Below are 14,208 nucleotides of genomic sequence, written 5' to 3' on the forward strand. Positions count from 1 at the left end.
AAAACATTCCAAGACCCTTCTCAACTACCCTCCTAGATTGGAGTTTGTGCCCTTTAGGCCATGACTGACTTCCCCAAGTATCCAGCTCCTATACGTGAGCCTGGAATGGGGACCAAGGCCAGAGTGAGTACATCACCTCTTTCATCCAGGCGCTCAACCTCTGGTAATATGGCCGGGGTCCTATAGGGTGAACTGGAGAAGGACCAGAGAAGTGCAGGCTGGGCTCCTAGAGCCCAAGTGTGAGGTGCTGGGAGGAAACCCCTTAAGCAGCAGCCTTCTCGGCGAGCGAGGGGTCTGGGCGTCACATGATGGGCACTCAGTACCTGACGGCTGTGGGAAAAAGTGGCACAAACATGCTGTATGGCCTTAAGCAAGCTACTCAGCCTCTCTGTGCCTCGGTTTTCCTTTCTGTAAAGTGGGCTGTGATGAGGATTTAGACCAAGCAGCATACACAGTGCTCCCAGCCCGCTCTGAGCCGGCAGGGGGTGACTCCCTGCCTCTCCATGGACTGTCCAGTCTGCCTCGGGGGGAAATTCTGTGGCCCAGCTATGCAGAGGGAGCTGGGTTTCTGCAGCACGAGCCCCCCACTCCCGGTATGGACAGGCCGACAGAGGCGGGGACGCAGGTGGGGAGAAGCCAGACAGCACAGAGCGCAAACACCCGACCACGAGTCACCCTGCGAAACAGTTCTGCCAGGACCAGCCTGGCCACTGAGGGAGGGCCGGGCTCCTGACCCCACTGTGCCTGCGTCCTCGTCCACGGGGCCTACCTGGGATGGCCCACGGCAGCGCCATCCACGAGCCGTAGATAACAGGCGATGGCGGTGGGAACGCTTGACGCTGATGCCCGAAGGCCTGCAGCCTGCCCGGCCCAGCGCGGGGTGCGTCCTGGGGCTGCCCGGCGGGGGCGGGGGAGCGGCCGCTGGCCCCACCGGGCAGGTGTGGGCGGAGGCCGGCAGGGGACTGGGGGCGCCTGGGGGGCGGGCTGGACTAAGGCGGCTTCCTGCCCCTGCTTCCCTCCCCAGCGTCTTCGGCCACATCAGCTTCCGCTCCGACTGGGAGCTGGTCAAGGTGGACTTCCGGCCCTGGTTCTCCAGGCGGTGCAGCGAGGGCGACTACGGCTCCTGGGACCTCACCGACCTGCAGGTGGGCCCGGCCCCGCGCGGCGCACCCTCTCTGCCCGCAGACCCCGTCCCGCCAGGCTGTCGGCCCTCCCCGATGCGGGTGCTCCTGCCGGGCTTGCTGGCCCTTCTGGGCAGCCTGGGCCAGGGTCTGCGGGTACACCCAGGGGCACAGGGGCACGGGCGTGACCCAGCCCGAAGCCAGCTGTGCTCGGGGTCCTGGATTTGTGGGATGGAGGGAAGGTAACATGGCATTGGGTAACACCAATGGTCTGGGACAGGCCCCACTCCATAATCTCAGACACACAAAACTTCCTACAGCAAAATGAGGAATATTCACACGGAGGGGACACGTGAGGAACAGAAATGGTCTTCCGCTGCAGTTCGGGTTGGATGCTCAGGATTTCAGAGTGGAGGAGGCCAGAATCGCTGGGGTCGGGGGGGTGCCTGCAGCTGTACCTGCCATGGTGCCTGTTCACACCGGCGTGTCCTGCTCGGATTGTTGGCTGGTGTGGCCCTTGAGGCCTGGAGGCCATGGCTCATCCCAGCCTCACAGGGTCCATCTGAAACCCTCAGGCCTGAGGATTGCACGGGGCCTCTCTTCCGGGGCCTGAGACCCCCTCAGGGCCCAGCAGGGCCAGGTACACATCACTCAGTGAGTGCTGGGGGGTGGGACAGGGGCCGGGCTGCCCCGAGTCAGCGTCAGGCACACACAGCCCTGCCCCTGGGCCCTGGTTTCCTGCCCCGATGCCCGACTGGGCCGGGGGAATAAGGAACGGGCCAGACCGGCAGTGGGAGCGCAGCGGGGCGGCCCCTCACCCGTGTCCCCCGCAGGGTGACCGCTGTGTCATGGGCCAGCAGAGGAGCTTCCGCAGGAGGAAGCCCGCGTCCTGGTGCGTCACGGGCCGCAGCTTCACGGCGGCGCTCACGGCCCGCGTGTGCCCCTGCCGGGCCTCGGACTTCCTCTGGTGAGGGTCCCACTCTGCCCCAGCCCTGGGGGTGGGTGGGGGGGAGGGGGGGTGCTGCCTGAGTGACCCCACGGCCGCTGCCCCTGTGGGCAAGCTGAGAGCCACGCTCCAGCACGGCTCCCTTATTCTGGGCCCGATCACCCAGCCACCTGGTCCGGCCCACGTTCAAGAATCCGTGGGTGTCCTTTCCAAGCCAGCAGGGGCGGCCTGCTCCCAGGTGGGGGGGACATGGAGGAAGACGGAGGGCAGCCTGGGGACCAGCCAGCAACCCCCTCCACCATCCAGAGACCTGGCTGGAAGCCCCCTGACCACCCCCCGCCCCGCTGCCCCACTCAAGGACTCCTGTGCTTGCCCACCATGAGGAGAATGTCTGAGTTCTGGAAGCTGGCTCCCTCCCCAGCCATCCTCGCCCTTCCTCGTCCTGCCATCCCCACCTGTGTCTAGCGGCTCTGGCACTGAAGGGGCTGGCCCCCACCTGCAGTGCCCTTCCCCCCTTCCCCCGGTTATCTCTTGATCTTCCATTGAGAGTCCGCCTGCCTCCTCCAGGCAGCCCTCCAGGATGCCCAGGCTGGGTTCAGTGCTCAGCTGTAATGTCCCAGAATCCCCTTGGCAACGCTTCTCACCCTTCTCCCCTCTGGGACGGGGCCTATGGATCTGCCTGTGTGTGTCCTTGGTGTGGGGCACCTACCCTGGGCTGGCTCGCACCCCTGCCACTGCCGATCTCCTGACCGCCGTGTCTTCCTCCTCCCAGTGACTATGGATTTGAGCGCGCCCCCTCCTCGGAGTCTGATGCCAACAAGTGCTTTGCCAACTTCTGGTTTAACCCCCTGTCACCCCCTGACGACTGTGTCCTGGGCCAGACCTATACCAGCAGTCTCGGGTGAGTTGCACGGGGCAGAACCATGGTGCCCCTGCCTTTCCTGCCTGGTGCCCACGGCTCCTCGCGTGGAGTCAGGGAGAGAGAAACCAGGGCTGACCGCCCTCTGCACTGGGGCTCCTGCAAGTCAGCCAGACTCTGCCCCCGGCCAGGGCTCTCCATTCGGAGCCCAGATGGGCCAGCATCAGGGAGAAGAGACCCCCTGAACCTGCTCTGAACAGAGAGCAAGGAGGTCCCCGGCCTCGGCGCTCATACCCGCTCTACCCAGAGAAGGATCCCGCCTGCCTGGGCCCCCTGAGCCCCTGCAGTGCCAAAGCCCCTCCCCATCTGCCAACCCTGAGCAAGCCAGGCCTGAGCTGGGCCAGAGATATTCACACTCCCTTTAGGTCTCAGCTTGAATGGCACCTCCTTCAGGAAGCCTTCCCTGACTCACCCTGGGCCCCGAGCTTACTCTGTGAGAATAGAACATCCCCAGTTATTGTCACGCTCACCCAGTTGTCCTCTGGACTGGACTAAGCTTTCCGACACATGGTGTGTCCCTCCGTGTGTGGTGTGATGGACACACGCTGTGCGTGAGGGGGAGGGAAGTGCTCCGCAGGTGTGACCTCCTTCCCCCTACAGAGGCTGAGCATGCTGTGTCTCAGGGATCCAACTATAACAGCGTTCTGTGTGTAACAGCTGGGAGCCCGCCACTCCACAGGTCCTAAGCAAGCTTCGTCTTACAGGTCTCTGCGTCCCTGCGTCCCTGCAGGGAAGTTCTGAGCGGGAGTGAACTGCCTGTGGACTTGCTAGGCAAGCCTGGTTGCTGCCCCTGGGGATGGGGCAGGACAGAGCCTGAATAAGCAAGAAGCAGGGCCAGAGACTGCACGCTCGGACCTCAGCGGCATAAATCCCATCATCCATCCAGCCAGTCATCCATTCATCTATCCGTGTGTTCCTCATCCACCCATCATCCATCATCCACCCACCCATCTGTCCATCATCCACCTATCCATCCACCCATCCATCCAATCATCTATCTGTGTATTCCCCATCCATCCATCCATCATCCATCCACCCATCTCTCCATCATCCACTTATCCATACATCCATCTAACCATCCAATCATCTATCTGTGTATTCCCCATCCATCCATCATCCATCTACCCATCTGTCCATCATCCATCTATCCATACATCCATCTAACCATCCAATCATCTATCTGTGTATTCCCCATCCATCCATCATCCATCCACCCATCTGTCCATCATCCATCTATCCATCCATCCATCCATCCAATCATCTATCTGTGTATTCCCCATCCACCCATCTGTCCACCCATCCATCCATCATCCATCTATCCATCCCATCATCCATCTCTTTATTCTTCCACTCACTCGCCCACCATCCGTTCATCCTCCCATCCCTCCAACAATTCACCCATCATCCATCTGTCATCCAACCCTCCCTCCATCAGGGAGCCACAGCAGCTGCTCCAGGGCTTGGCAAGCAGGGACTCTTGTCTGAAATGTCAGAGTCAGGACCCATATCAAAGGCAAAGGGTTTCATTTCACAGCATCTGCACACTCTGGATGCCAAGGGGCTGTGGGAGGGTAGTTCTTAGGGAGGGTATTTTCTTCCCAACTAACCACATGCATCTTCGCGTGAAAACAATTCAGCAACCCTTGCAGGTTTTTCCTAACGTCTCCTAAGAGTTTGTTGTTATTGTTTAGTCGCTGAATCATGTCTGACTTTTTGCAACACCATGGACTGTAGCCTGCCAGACTCCTCTGTCCATGGGACTCTCCAGGCAAGAATACTGGTGTGGGTTGCCGTTTCCTCTTCCAGGGGATCTTCCGGATCCAGGGGTTGAACCCATGTCTCCTGCATTGGCAGGTGGATTCTTTACCACTGAGCTACTAGGGAGGCCCTAAAAGTTTACTAGAGTGCATTGGGCTCTGCCAGCCAGCCCCTCTCCACCCTCATCTCACACCTGCCTCCTCCCACCACAGGGCCTTTGCACACACCGTTTCCACCGCCCAGGACACTCTTCACTCTCCTGCTCACCTTACGCTCTCAGTTGAAAGCCCCTTTCCCCAGCTGCGGCCCCTCCCCCATACTGTCACGGTCGTGATGTTGCTTTGATGTGGGGTTGGTTTGGTGAGGGCTGCCTTCCCACTGGACAGGCCTCTCCGCAAGGGCAGGGGCTGCGAGGGATGACCTCATCCCTCGTACCTGGCGCACAGCAGATGCTCAGTCAATTCGCGTTGCATGAATGAGCTGGTGAATCGGGTGTCGTCTGTCCCCAGTCCTTCAGTGTAAAAGAGGAGGCCTCCCGTGGGACTGTGCTTGCCCACAGCCACGTGGCGCGTCATCGGGAAGTCCCAGCCCCTCCGGGGCACTCTGGCTTCCCGGGACCACGTTTCCCAGCAAAGTCGCAGTATCCATTCTGACTTCTCCAGTCGTCCCCCAGTAACAACACCTCTCAGCATTGTGAGAACACGCTTGGATCAAAGTCGCAGTATCCATTCTGACTTCTCCAGTCGTCCCCCAGTAACAACACCTCTCAGCATTGTGAGAACACGCTTGGATCAGTGAGGGCCGCGGTCCTACCATTAGAGCTCATTCCCTTCTCTGAGCCTCAGTTTCCCCAGCTCCAAAATGGGGTAGAAAGAGCAAACAGATGGAGTCTGGAAGAGGGAGGGGGTTGAAGCGTGGGGGTCACAAGCCAAGAGCCCTCACACGCGACTGAAGCTGTCCAGCCGGGCGGTAGGCCCGGGCCTGTCCGGACGGATGCTGACCCGTCTTCTGGCTGCAGGTACCGGAAGCTGGTGTCCAACGTGTGCGAGGGTGGTGTGGACCCGCGGCAGAGCCCAGTGCGGCTGCAGTGCCCACTCCTGCCGCCGCGGGGCCTGCAGGTCAGCATCCGCGGCGAGGCGGTGGCCGTGCGGCCCGGGGAGGACGTCCTGTTCGTGGTGCGGCAGGAGCAGGTGAGGGGTCGCTTCGGCCGGGCAGACGGGGCGGTGGGCGGCGTCCTCTCCCCCTCGAAGTCCTGGAGTGCGGAGTCATCTGGACCAGCGTTTCCAAACTGCGGAAGGTAACAGTGCGCTGGAGACCGCTGCCCAGGTCCAGACCAGCACTGAAGCAATGAAATGGAAAACCCGGGAGAGAGTGGAGGGCAGGGGCAGCGGAGCAGCCAGCCGCCAGCTCAGGCCCAGCGAGAGGCAGCTTCAAACACGTCTGCCTGGGTGTTGACCGCATGGTGATATCAGATTCGTTCATTCCCGTGGGCGGCAAAAGAATGTTTTAAACCTCTCATTATACTGATCTAGCTAATTTGGAATCTTAAGAAAAACAGGCAGGTTTTAAAAAAATTATTACTTTATAATCTCATAGCCAATACAAATTCTGTGATAGGTGATAGGCAGATAAATCAGTTCAGTTCAGTTGCTTAGTCATGTCCAACTCTTTGTGACCCCATGGTCCGCAGCACGCCAGGCTTCCCTGTCCATCACCAACTCCCGGAGTCCACCCAAACCCATGTCCATGGAGTCGGTGATGCCATCCAACCATCTCATCCTCTGTCATCCCTTTCTCCTCCTGCCCTCAATCTTTCCCAGCATCAGGGTCTTTTCTAGTAAGTCAGTTCTTTGCATCAGGTGGCCAAAGTATCGGAGCTTCAGTGTCAGCATCAGTCCTTCCAATGAATATTCAGGACTAATTTCCTTTAGGGTGGACTGGTTGGATCTTCTTGCAATCCGAGGGACTCTCAAGAGTCCTCTCCAATACCACAGTTGAAAAGCATCATTCTTCAGCTTTCTTTATGGTCCGACTCTCACATCCATACGTGACTATTGGAAAAACCATAGCTTTGACTAGACAAACCCTTGTCGGCAAAGTAATATCTCTGCTTTTTAATATGCTGTCTAGGTTGATCATGGCTTCCCTTCCAAGAATCAAGCATCGTTTAATTTCATGGCTGAAGTCACCATCTGCAGTGATTTTGGAGCCCCACAAAATAAAGTTTGACACTGTTTCCATTGTTTCCCCATCTATTTGCCATGAAGTGATGGGACCGGATGCCATGATCTTCATTTGTTGAATATTGAGTTTTAAGCCACCTTTTTCACTCTCCTCTTTCACTTTCATTAAGAGGCTCTTTAGTTCCTCTTCCCTTTCTGCCCTAAGGGTGGTGTCATCTGCATATCTGAGTTTATTGAGATTTCTCGCAGAAATCTTGATTCTAGCCTGTGCTTCATCCAGCCCAGCATTTCACATGACATAGTTTGCATATAAGTTAAATAAGCAGGGTGACAATATACAGCCTTGACGTACTCCTTTCCCAAATTGGAACCAGTCTGTTGTTCCATGTCCAGTTCTATTGGTTGCTTCTTGTCCCTCTTACAGATTTCTCAGGAGACAGGTCAGGTGGTCTGGTATTCCCATCTCTTTCAGAATTTTCCATAGTTTGTTGTGATCCACACAGTCAAGGCTTTAGCATAGTCAGTGAAGCAGAAGTAGATGTTTTTCTGGAATTGTCTTGCTTTTTATATGATCCAATGGATGTTGGCAATTTGATCTCTGGTTCCCCTGCCTTTTCTAAATCCAGCTCAAACATCTGGAAGTTCACAATTCACATACTGTTGAAGCCTGGCTTGGAGAATTTTGAGCATTACTTTGCTAGCGTGTGAGATGAGTGCAACTGTGTGGTAGTTTGAGAATTCTTTGGCATTGCCTTTCTTTGGGATTGGAATGAAAACTGACCTTTTCCAGTCCTGTGGCCACTGCTGAGTTTCCCAAATTTGCTGGCATATTGAGTGCAGCACTTTCACAGCATCGTCTTCTAGGATGTGAAATAGCTCAGTTGGAATTCCATCACCTCCACTAGCTTTGTTCATAGTGATGCATAGATAGATAGATAGAAATGATAAATAGATATACATTGATGAAAAATCATTGATAGTTAATGGATGACATAGATACAGATATAGATGGACGGATATAGAAATATTTCATATATGTGTATATAGATACACACACATATATATATGGGGCTTCCCCGGTGGCTCAGATGGTAAAGAATCTGCTTGCAGTATGGCAGACCTGGGTTCGATCCCTGGGACGGGAAGATCCCCTGGAGAAAGGAATGACAACCCACACCAGTGTTCTTGCCTGGAGAATCCCACGGACAGAGGAGCTTAGTGGGCTACAGTCCATGGATTGCAGAGTTGGACATGACTAACTAACACACACACACACACACACACAAATTTCCTCCCTGTCTCCTAGTATTTCTTTCTTTTTTTAGTATAAGTGTTACTTTTTTTCCTGATTTTAAGAACAGTATATATACTCATTGTAGAACACTGGGGAAACACATCAAAAACATAAGGATATAAATGTCACCCAAAATCTTATTCTCTCAAGGTGACCACTGTTAATTTATTCCCTTCTAGTGTATTTAAACTAATATGCAGGTGCTTATTTTCCCGATTATAGATCTAACAAATGCTCGTTGTGGAAAATCCAAAAATAGAAACTAAAAACACTCACAAGCAGACAGGAATGCACAAAGCGGGTGCAGAGGCCCCTCTTCCCGCCCGGGGCCCCAGCCCCTGGCTCATGGCTCTCGAGCACTGGGGGCTTCAGTTAACAGACATGCTGGGCGAACCGTGCAGGGCTCCATGCAGAAGATGTCCTTCCGTGCCTGCCCAGGTGGGACCGGGGAACACTGACGCGGTCTCTGATGCTGGAAAGCGGGGGCTCTGGTCCCGTGTGAAGAACTGAATGCGTGGGCGCCCGTGTTCCCCTCCGTCCTCCCCTGCCCACGGGCTGTGCTCCCACCACCCGGCTTTATAGCTGGGGAGGCCGAGGCTCAGACAAGGGCAGCCACCCACGGGGGGCCATGCAGAGCTGGCGTTGGGTCCAGGCCTGGGGGCTCCATGAGGACACCTCCTGGTTTGCAGGCCCCAGACCTGAGCCAAGGGTGCATCAGCCTGCTGGCCCCGCGATGATTGAGCCTGGTCCTGAGAGTCACACTCCAGCCTCGGGCCACCCTGGGGCAGTGTGTGTGTGTGCAGGGGCGGGGGGGAGGCTCATTCACTGCAGAGGAGGGTGCAGCCCCCTGCCCAGCCTCGGGCCACCCTGGGGCGGCGTGTGTGGGGGGGAGGCAGGGGGGAGGCTTGTTCACTTCAGAGGGTGCAGCCCCCTGCCCAGCCTCGGGCCACCCGGACCTCGGAGGCGACCCAGCTGCCACCCGGAGCTCCAGGACTGACTTGCAGGAAACAGGGCCACCTGCTGCCCTCTAGAGCCCGGAATCCCAGCAGCTTGCCACTGCTGGGACGCTCCATCCGGACCCAGGGCAGGACTGCAGGCTGGGACCCTCGCCTACAGGGGCGGAGCCGAGGGAGCAGCAGAAAGATGCTCTTGGAAGAGAGTCCTTTGCCCTCCACTGTCCGGAAGAGGCCACTGGCTCCCGCGTTGAAGCCTTGGGAAGGAGTGGGTGCAAGGTTGGAGTGGGTACACGCACTGGTATACCCACCTGTTCTCTCTCACACACACACACACACACACACACACACACACACAGACACTTACACATTTTCACACGTGACTATGCACTCGCATTCGTACACAACCACAGATACACGCATCCAGTCCAGGTGTGGAAACAGCCCTGGATTTAGGGGAATCCAAGTTCCGTGAAGATCTCAGAACTGAACCTAAGATCTGAAGGGGAACCCAGAAACAGACCCACACAGACGGCCCAGGCGCAAAAGCATTTCAGCGAAGGAAGGACGGGCGTCAACGAACGAGGATATGGTGAAAACGAACCTCATGCCTGATGCAGAGTCGACTCAAAGTGGATCACAGCCTTAAATGGAAACCTGTGAAGCTTGTAGAAACAACACAGGGGAAAATACTGTGCTCTAGGGCTAGACAGAGTTCTCAGCATTGACACCATAGCACCATCCATGAAGGAAGTGTGATAAACTGGACTTCAGAATGCGACACGCATCATCTGTGACAGAGCCTGAGAAGGTGAAAAGACGGTCACAGAGAAAATAATTACAAACCGTATCCAACAAGGACTAGTACCCGGAATATATAACGATTACTCAGAACCCAACCATAGGAGGACAAGCAAGCCAATTAGAAGGTGAGCAGAAGGCACGGAGAAACGTGTCACTGAAGAGAATGGCAAATACGCACAGGGAACCACGTTCAGCATCACTAGCCACCAGGAAATGCAGCGAAAAGGGGGGCCCCGTGCGCCTACAGAAAGGACTAACGTGAAAGACAGTGGTCCCACCAAACGCTGGTGAGGGTGCAGAGAAACTGGGTCCCTCCTGCACGGCTGACACGGACGTGGAATGGTACAGCCGCTCCGGAAAAGTTGGTCATTTCCTTAAAAACTAAGCATACAACAACCACAGGACTCAGCAGTTACACTCCTGGGCCTTCATCCCAGGGAAACAAAGAGGCTCGCAGGAAAACCTGTATACATCAAGGTTCACAGCAGCTTTATTCATAAGAGCCAGAAACGGGAGACAGCCAGATGTCCTCGACGGACGAGTGGATAAACGCGAGGTGAGGTGATACGTCCATCCCACGGGCGGTGCTCTGAAGTAAGAGGAAACAGGCTCTACACCACAGCTTGGGCGAATCTGCAAAGAATTATACTGAATGAGAAAGCTAATCCCAGCAATTCTACTTAGAGAATATTCCCCAAGTAACGAAATTATAGAAATGGAGAACAGGTTAGAGGTTCTAATCCCATGGAGTCGGGGATGTGACGGAGAGGCGCGTCTGGGTGTGAAAGGGTAGCCCTAGGGACCCCAGGGGTGACAGAATCGTGGCTGAATCACTGTGGATTCCAAGCCGCGATACGTGTTCTGCAAGATGTTCGCAAGGAGACCGCCAACACGGGTTATATCCTTGACAATTACGTGTGAATTGGCAGTTGGCTCAGCACGAGACTTCCGAGTGTTCTTGAAGCACTCAGGAGTAAACACACACACACAGAGATCTGCATGGAAACGCTACGCTGTGGGTGGTGGGTGTTGTGGTGACGTTACCATTTTTCCTTTCTAGCTACCTCTCTGCCTTTTTCTATTTTCTTACATTGCCACTATTACCTTCCTGATTATGACAAGGTTTTTACTATTATTATTTTTAATATAATTTTACTTATTTATTTGGGCTGTGCTGGGTCTTCGTTGCTCTGAGGGCTCTTTTTTAGTTGAGGCAAGCAGGGGCTACTCTCTCGTTGAGATGCTCAGGCTGACAAGGTAGGATTTTTTATTTTATTTATTTATTTTTGCCCATACCACATGGCACATGGGATCTTAGTTCCCCAAACAGGGATCGAACCTGTGGCCCCTCTGGTGGAAGTGCAGAGTCTTAACCACTGGACTGCCAAGGAAGTCTCTGTGATGAAGTGTTTTAACCAAGGGAAGTGTTTCAGGAGTTAAAACACACCCTCTTGGCTGCTCACAGGCAGGACACAGCATCCCCAGGTGGTGTGGCTCCTGCCCATCAAAGCCACACGTCCAGACTCAGTCAGAAGCCCCTTCTTCCCCCAGGAAGCTGCATGAACACCCCTCCCTCCCGGAGCAAGTTGACCTTGAGACCATCCCCATCTACGAGGCTGCCTTTAAACAGAGAGAGCCCTGACCGCAAGCCAGCCTGCAGGTTCTGGACTCACAGAGCCTCAGTCCTTCAACCTATAAAATGGGGAGCATAGAACATACTTGCATAAGGTCCCCAAGGCCATCACGACAGTGGCCACAAACTGGGTGGCTTGAAATATCAGAGATTTCTCCTCTCAAGAGCTCTGGAGGCCGGAAGTCCAAAATCAAAGTGTCAGCAGGGCTGGGCTCCCTCTGGAAGGAGAGTCCTCCCGTGTCTCTCAGCTTCTGGGGGTTCCGGGCAGCCCTGGGCGAGGGCAGCACCCCCTCCAGCCTCTGTCTTCACCTGGCTCCCTTTCTGTGTCTCAGAGCTGCTCCTCTTTCTGATAAAGACCCAGCCACTGAACTTAGATCCTGTTCTAATTCAGTGTGACCTCGAGTTAACTAATTACATCCGCAAAGACCCTATTTCCAAATAAGGTCACATTCTGAGGTTCCAAGTGGGTGTGGATGGGGGAGAGATGATCCAACCTTTCACACCGTATTTGTGAAGAAAGGTGAATGAACATAATTTACATAAAGGTACTCGGTCAAGTTCTAGGGTTTGGCAGGTGTAAACCAAGAGGCTCGCTGAACAGTTAATGCTGGCCGTGTTTCATTCCTGACCCCTAGGACATGGTTTCCTGGGTGCTCCCCCGGCAGGCAGAGGGGTGGCAGGAAGACGTGGTAGGGAGCTGATGAGGAGGGAGGACCTGGAGTAACTGAAGAACTCATTCTTGCCACGAAGTTGGAAAAGTCCCTGTTTGCTTCCTCAGCTTCCTTTCCCAAGACTCCATGAGGAAAGCACGGTTATTGGAAGGGCGTTGTTCGCGGTGGGGATTAGACGGGCGATTAGACGGCTCGTGTGGGTGAGGAGATGCCAGGGAGGGGTGACAGACGTGGGACCCCCCTCCCTGCATAGAGCCTGTGCACCCGAGCATCACTCCTGGCAGCACGTAGGGTGAGAAGATAAAAGATAATGCAGGAATCGCAGCATCAGAGGCGAAAATAACGTTTTGTTTTGTTCTGTAATTTCCTAGGAGACTCAGAGTTTTTATGCGCTCACATTTCCCTGTTCCTTAAACTGTCCAGCAGGTGGGGGCCCTCTCCCTGCCCTCCCGGTCCCTGGCTCAGGCCTCCCTGATCTCATCTGAGCTGACTCCTCTCCGCCTCAGCGGTTGGGTCATCTTTCTGAAATGGAAACCTGGCCCTGGCTACTACTTCCATCCTCTCCTATTGGTCTCAGCCCTGCCCTCCAGTCTGGGTGGCGGGGGGTGCGGCGGGCAAGGATAGAACAGACCTGGTTCCCTGGAGTCCCCAGGGAGCTCGCTTTGAGGAAAGAAAGGAGTGGGGGGATGAATGAATGAGTGAGTGAGTGAGCCAGTGAATGGCCCATTGCTGGCTCCCAGCTCTGCAGCCAGGTCCTAAGTGGCCCCCTGGTGTGCCTTACAGGGTGATGTCCTGACCACCAAGTACCAGGTGGACCTGGGGGACGGCTTCAAGGCCATGTACGTGAACCTCACGCTGACCGGCGAGCCCATCCGGCACCGCTACGAGAGCCCCGGCGTCTACCGCGTGTCCGTCAGGGCGGAGAATGTGGCGGGGCACGACGAGGCAGTGCTGTTTGTCCAGGTCACCGGTGAGCCCATCGCCCCTGCCTGGCCCAGGGCGACTCCCTGTGGCAGAGAGCTGTCCTTGGGGAAGCACGGGGAGCCCAGGGGCGGGGAGGCAGCAGGCGGGGCTGGAGGCCACACCCACGATGCTCTGTGCAACAGCGGGGCTGGTGGTGACGATGGTGGTGGTGGTGATGGTGGCGGTGATGGTGGTGGTGATGGTGGTGACGGTGGTGATGGTGTTGACTGTGATGGGGATGATGCTGGTGGTGATGCTGGTGGTGATGGTGATGGTGATCATGGTATTGATGGTCATGGTGTGAACAGTGATGGTGATGATGGTGATGGTGATGGTGGTGGTGATGGTGGTGATGGTGGTGGTGATGGTGGTGATGGTGGTGATGGTGATGGTGGTGATGGTGGTGATGGTGGTGATGGTGGTGATGGTGGTGATGGTGATGGTGATGGTGGTGGTGATGGTGGTGACAGTGGTGATGGTGTTGACTGTGATGGGGATGATGGTAGTGGTGATGATGCTGGTGGTGATGGTGATGGTGATAATGGTATTGATGGTCATGGTGTTAACAGTGATGGTGATGATGGTAGCGGTGATGATGGTGATAGTGATGATGATGGTGATGGTGGTGGTGATGGTGACGATGGTGGTGATGGTGGTGATGGTCATGTGTTGACTGTGATGGTGATGGTGGTAGCAGTGATGATGCTGGTGGTGATGGTGGTGATGGTGGTGGTGATGGTGGTGATGGTGGTGATGGTGGTGATGGTGGTGATGGTGGTGATGGTGGTGATAGTGATGATGATGGTGATGGTGGTGGTGATGGTGATGGTGATGATGGTGGTGGTGATGGTGACGATGGTGGTGATGGTGGTGATGGTCATGTGTTGACTGTGATGGTGATGGTGGTAGCAGTGATGATGCTGGTGGTGATGGTGGTGATGGTGGTGGTGATGGTGGTGATGG

General features: G+C 55.5%; 1 protein-coding gene across 1 annotated transcript in view; it reads left to right on the top strand.

The window, feature by feature from the left end:
- SORCS2 (sortilin related VPS10 domain containing receptor 2) overlaps positions 1-14,208 on the top strand; it is a 506,368-nt gene that overhangs the window by 476,608 nt on the left and 15,552 nt on the right. Inside the window, exons 15-19 of the mRNA XM_068975604.1 lie at positions 1,025-1,145; positions 1,955-2,088; positions 2,840-2,968; positions 5,763-5,934; positions 13,066-13,252. Of these exons, the coding sequence (XP_068831705.1) occupies positions 1,025-1,145; positions 1,955-2,088; positions 2,840-2,968; positions 5,763-5,934; positions 13,066-13,252 (743 nt within the window). The remainder of the gene's footprint in view (positions 1-1,024; positions 1,146-1,954; positions 2,089-2,839; positions 2,969-5,762; positions 5,935-13,065; positions 13,253-14,208) is intronic.

The sequence above is a fragment of the Capricornis sumatraensis genome, chromosome 7 (assembly GCF_032405125.1).
Source record: "Capricornis sumatraensis isolate serow.1 chromosome 7, serow.2, whole genome shotgun sequence".
Classification (NCBI taxonomy): Eukaryota; Metazoa; Chordata; class Mammalia; order Artiodactyla; family Bovidae; genus Capricornis; species Capricornis sumatraensis.